The 5852-nt window shown below is 30.3% G+C and overlaps 1 protein-coding gene across 1 annotated transcript; it reads left to right on the plus strand.

Moving 5' to 3' along the window:
• Positions 1 to 204: 204 nt before the first annotated feature.
• LOC130891322 (protein spaetzle 5-like) lies at positions 205 to 5354 on the plus strand. The gene is made up of 3 exons (XM_057795963.1): positions 205 to 419; positions 2148 to 2449; positions 5119 to 5354. Exons 1-3 carry the CDS (start codon positions 369 to 371, stop codon positions 5291 to 5293), a joined length of 528 nt encoding a protein of 175 aa, XP_057651946.1. The 5' UTR covers positions 205 to 368; the 3' UTR covers positions 5294 to 5354.
• The last annotated feature ends 498 nt before the right edge of the window (positions 5355 to 5852 follow it).

Below are 5852 nucleotides of genomic sequence, written 5' to 3' on the forward strand. Positions count from 1 at the left end.
TAATCGCACCTTTGCAAAAAATATAGAAACTTTCCGTTTCAATGTTATGAATATCACATATATTAATAATAATATTAGTTTAATAAAGCTTCACCGAATGATAAATTCACACACTCTGTATTAGAATATAAATATTGTAACATCTGGATTTTCAACGACAACTTTTGTGTATGTATATGAATAAACTGAGATTCATTCTGAGGAAGTATCGTGGTTTTTCCCTTATCTGTTAACCATTTTGCGTCACGTTAAAAAATATAAACTTTCGTGGATAAGTTCTCTTACATGAGTAGTATAAGTGACATTATTTCTTGATTTCTATCAAAAACTACATCGTTCTCACACATAGTAGTGGCAATATTTCCAAGATGCATAAAATAGCTGTAATCATTTTTTGTGTTGTTGTAAATACTCTAACGGTAAGCGTTTTAGTTATTATGAAATCATATTCGATGCGCAGAAATAAATAATTCATACTAAAACTATTTTTTAAATTTATACGATCGTTATTAAAGCAGTTATTACCAAAGTCCATTGGCGTACTTAGTGAAATATGGAAATAAAAATAATTATAACATTCTTTCCTTCACTTGGCTCCGTTATTAATTTGCGAATTGATCCTCAAGCACCTCAAGCACCTTAAGCACCTCAAGCAATCTTGAGGTGCTTAAACATCTCAAGTACAATTTTTTTCGCAACATTCATGCAGGATAGTTAGCGAGTGGTTGAGGTTAAGTTAAGTTGAAATGGCAAATATGTCTCTACATTTTATTGGTTAATTTGCAGTTTGCCAAATAGTTTGTCTTTGTTTTTCTATGTTTTCCTGTTAGTAAGTAGTCATGTGTGATACGAGTATGAATGATTCGATAGTCGATAGACTCGGGTTATAATAAAGTTGCAGTTCATATAGGAGAAATACATTGACAATGAGAAAGCAGTTGACAAAGTTATCCATACGATAAAATAAAATTCCACTAACAACCATACGAATCATAATTATAAAAATTTGAAGGGTATTGAAACCGAATCAAAAATGGAGAAAAGAAGAATTTTTAGAAATAGTTTATACACTTGAAAATAAGAATTTTAAAAATTTTGGAAGGAGCCCATAAAATTTAAGCAAAATTCATGATTCTTGTCTCATGAATTTCAATACAATTATAATTCAAAAATATTTCTTTCTCGCATATTACAATTATAAGCAAGACACTTAAGGGGAGAAAATATTTGTATTATTCAAGCATATTACATTTTGATTTAAATATGGTGTTTGAGGGGATTTCAGGTTATATTTTAATTCATCAGCAGAAACCAAATATTCTTATTGTGTCCATGACTGAGCATTCTTGTGAGTCACATCTTAAGAGAATGTCTTATTGATTCATATATCATGGAAGATCAGTTCGCTGTTACTTTTTCCTGTTAATCTAAATGTTTCCATACAATTTAGTTTTTTATACTATCGTTCTTTAAACCTACCTGTGCTTAAGTTTCTCTTACTTCTGAACTCCATATAAACCAAGCCTTTCCATTTTAATTTCAGTCTCCACGTCTCTCGGTTTAATATTTCTATTATATTATTATCATTATATTTTTGTGAGTATATCTTCTCCACCTCTTTTTATATCCCACAATAATTGATTGATATTCTAGTTTCTAGTTTTTTTGCTTGAGCGTAATTTTTTCCCATTTCTTAATTTTTCCCAGATAGGTCACCATTAGTGGTAATGCAGCTTCAGATTTTTTGTGTTTGTACTATTTATTCATGTAACAAATGTGGTTTTTATCTAAAATAAACGTTACATCTTTTTTGTATTTTCGGAACAATTCCAAGGGTTATTTTTTTGGGCAATTTTAAGGAGAAATTTGATATTTAAACTGGTTACTCTCATTAATTTCATGTCTTTGACTATAGTGACGTTGATTTATTTCAATCGTCACACGGCATATAGAAATTGGAAAACTCAAATTTCATGCCTTCACATTGTACTCTAATTATGTGTAAGTATGAGTTTTTATTTTGAAAATTCGGATACTTTTACTAAAGATCGTATGATGATTATTTCAAGTATCAACATTATTTTGATTTCATTCAATTGCTTCGAAAATTTTCACAGATTTTAATATTTCATTTTATCAAATTATAGGTAGACTGTGGCGGAGGTGAGAAATGTATCGATAAAATTTGTTACTCTGACCCTTCTTATCCGCTCAAAGAAATAGAACAATATTGGCACTTTGGCCAGACTGCATTGACTAGTGCTTTTGGTAACCCCAAATCAGGGTCTGGATCTATGATAAAATCCACTACAAAAACCTGTGAACTATGTCCTACTATCCGTAGTATGAAGATACAACCTCTAAGTATAATTGAAGATGGAAATCAGAAGTTGTATATCATAAGTACAGAAAAATATCCAAGACCACAAATTGAAATTCACATATGCAGGTAAGGTATTATAATTTATCTATTGTCACTTGAAGGACTATAGAAAGTATTACGACGGTATATTTGTTATATCATAACGACTTTAACAATATTCTGGATAACCCCCATATGAAATCGATGTGTCCTCAAAGAACACGTGTGTCCAGATAAAAAACTCCAATTATTCCAAAAACCTACCCCATTATATGCTTTAAATGAAATATCTTCTTTGGTTGCACTGAATTTATACACACGGTGTTTCTCACTTACTCAATTTATCGATACATTATGCATTTGGGTGATTCCGTTCTAACTGTGATATTCAATGTCCTGTATTGTTTTTTTGTACTAGTCATTAATTAATAATCAATTAATAAAAATTTTGTGTTAATTGAATAATTTTTAAGATATTTAAACATTATTTTTATACAATATAACTTGCCACTTAAAGAAAACTTATACTACATCACTTGAATGTCAGTACCGTGTCATGTCCATTCCTAGAATTTACCGATAAATTATTAATTTTTTTTGTCGTAACAAATGATTTAAACTAATTACCTTATAAATTCTAATGTTTATGATCAAACTGAGGAAAATTGATGCACTTGTTGTTTAATATCTTAAGTTACCATGTCAGTACCGTGGATAAATGAGTCAGTACCGTGGAACTCAAAATCCGACATTTGTGTCTTGCTCGTGATACTTTGAAGTTGTAGTAAATTCCTCTTAGAGTTTTATTTTTACAGTAAAATAGATGAATAATATGCATAAAAAAGTTAGAAAAGTTAAATTTTAAAATCTTGAAATTTTGAATACAAAAAATCACAGTTAGAACGGAATCACCCATTTACTCTAGATACACTTAACTATGTAGTGAAAACTAAACTACTTGCTATTTACAAGATTTATCCACTAAAACTTAACCATTTTCTAACTTATATAATTTATTTAAATTCACCGTGACCGACATGTTCGGCACGACATTAGATTATATACTGACTCGTTTCTGATAAACAAGCGTCTATTTATACAAAAAGATGATTTCACGCCGCTGTATTTAAAAATATTTAAATAGCCTTTCTTAGAATATTAGTATCTTCCAAACTTCTAGATTCTTTTATCATAATCGAACAGGACTGGTTTCACGGTCCAGGTCGTAGATGAATCGTAACAATAAATTTTAATTTGTTTTTCGTAACTTAGTTTGGTTTGATATTTAATTGTGTAATTGCGGTGTTTGTATCTTATTATTATTAAGTATTCAAATTCGTTAAGGATGCAGACATTTTGGCGAAAATTTTGGGAAAGTGATCCAATGTCAAGAGTTTAGACACAGATTTCAAAGGGTTTTTTTCAATTTATTTCAACGATATGACATAACCACGGCATTATTTAAAAAATAAGTTCCGTATTTCCGTATAATAGCGCCGAAAGCGTTTGTTTTGAGATTCTACTACCAAAATGACAAATCTTACAAAGAACATGAAACTTATAATAAAAGCTCTTATTATATCCATAAAAGAATGAACAGTCATTCCAACTTTACACGAGTTAAATTTCAAAAGTAATTATTCACTTTTTTAGGAAGATTTCATTTTAAACTTAATGATTCTTAACAGTTGATTATTTGAACAGAGACTGTTTTTTTTTCTCTATTGAACTGTTCCGCCATTTATAAAAAAATATGAAGGATGCCGCCCGAAAAGCGTCGAGCGAATTCCCGAATTTTCAAAATTCCATAGTCCTGTCAGTACTTACAATAATATCATTTTATAATTATATCATCTCCGTATCATCTCAGATATTGCGAATTTCAAATGTTCAGCAACGTATGAATATGTATTTTTTAGAGAAAATGGAGTTTTTTCTCTATTGACACATGTATTTGATATCAGGTTTACCAAAGACTGTGGTTTCTGGAAGCAATTGAATATAAAGGAGTAATAAGTCATTATAAACCCAAATATATAAAATATAGAAGCATGGAATTTAAAGTTGGAAATTTCGTCAATTCCTAACGCCCCCGCGCTGCTCTGTGTGGGTATGAGTTTGTAAAATTCATTTTTGGTAAATTTTATTATACCAAAAAGAATATCCTCACCAAGTCTCGGACCTCTTGGAGCGATAGAACGAATAACGTGTTTTTTTTTTAATTTAACTTCCCCGCAATTTGCCTAGTAGGCAGAAATTGATGAAATTCGTTTTTAGTAAATCTTAGGATCATAAAAATAATATTTGTATCAAATTTGAATTTTATAGGAGCAACAGATTTGAAGGAAAAAAATTATTTCATTCTTAACGCCCTCGTTCTGCTCTACGTGGGTGTCATTTCGTAAAATTCGTTTCTGGGGAATTCTTTTATGCCAAAAAAATATCTCAACCAAGTCTTGAATCTCTAAGAGCGATAAAGTCAACTCCCCTTGCGCATGGAATGAGTAAGATCCGTTTTTAGTTGACATCCAGTCGACTAGAGAAATATTGCTACCAAATTTCAAGTCAATCGGTCGTATGGTTCCGGCGTTATCGTGTTTAGTACAAAAATGGAACCAAATTTCACACCTCATGTACCTAAAACCGAATAAATTATTCTAAATACCTATTTTATGGAAAACAAATGCGTGGAGAAGTTTGATATTCTTTGCTAACATCCTTGAACACAATAATTAATTATTTGATATTTGTTTTAGGCCACATAGTGAATGTAATATCTCTGATCTCCCGGATGATTATGTAACTAGATGTGTTCAAAGGAACAGTCAGATGAATGTGTTAGCTTATAATGCAAGTTCTAGACAATTCGTGGGAAAAACAATAACATTTCCTAGCCATTGTGAATGCTTAGTTTCTGTATATGCTCTGTAGAAAATAAATTGACCAAAATTTATTTTATGTTTTGAATAAAAAGATGTCTAAAATACCTAAAGACATGTTGTTTAATATTATACATACTTTTCGAAGAATAATGTTCTTTCGTTTCAATGATGAAACGAAATGAGACATATCTCAAAATAATTATTGTTTTGTTGATAAAGTTGTAAAAATGGAAAATGATTAATTTTCAGGAAAAAATGTCACATAGAGCATTTCGAACTTTTAAAATAGGGAAGTTAATTTTCTAGCCCTCTCTTTTTTTTTCGCAATATTGATTATTTCCTTTTTTTTGCCAAATTGAATACCATATTTCAACGGTCTGCTAAACAAACATCATATAGACGAAGAATGATAGAGATGACGTTATACCATCAAAACATGAAATTCTGAAAGCGAGTCAAAAGATCTAAAATAACTGGGCTCCAGGAGAAGATGCAATAGAAAAGAGATGGAGCCGACTGGACTAACTATAGAAGAATAACCACCTACAAAATCCTGAACACTGTAATCGATGAAAGAATTAAAAAATCCAGAAGAAAAAATCGGTGAC

Source organism: Diorhabda carinulata, chromosome 3 (assembly GCF_026250575.1).
Source record: "Diorhabda carinulata isolate Delta chromosome 3, icDioCari1.1, whole genome shotgun sequence".
Lineage (NCBI taxonomy): Eukaryota > Metazoa > Arthropoda > Insecta > Coleoptera > Chrysomelidae > Diorhabda > Diorhabda carinulata.

What these genes read in the sequence shown, in the direction of transcription:
- LOC130891322 (XM_057795963.1), top strand. Translation starts at nt 369, where the DNA reads ATGCATAAAATAGCTGTAATCATTTTTTGTGTTGTTGTAAATACTCTA. An exon ending in TTGTTGTAAATACTCTAACG is followed by an intron (nt 420 to 2,147) that starts GTAAGCGTTTTA and finishes ATCAAATTATAG; the next exon opens with GTAGACTGTGGCGGAGGTGA. An exon ending in ATTGAAATTCACATATGCAG is followed by an intron (nt 2,450 to 5,118) that starts GTAAGGTATTAT and finishes TATTTGTTTTAG; the next exon opens with GCCACATAGTGAATGTAATA.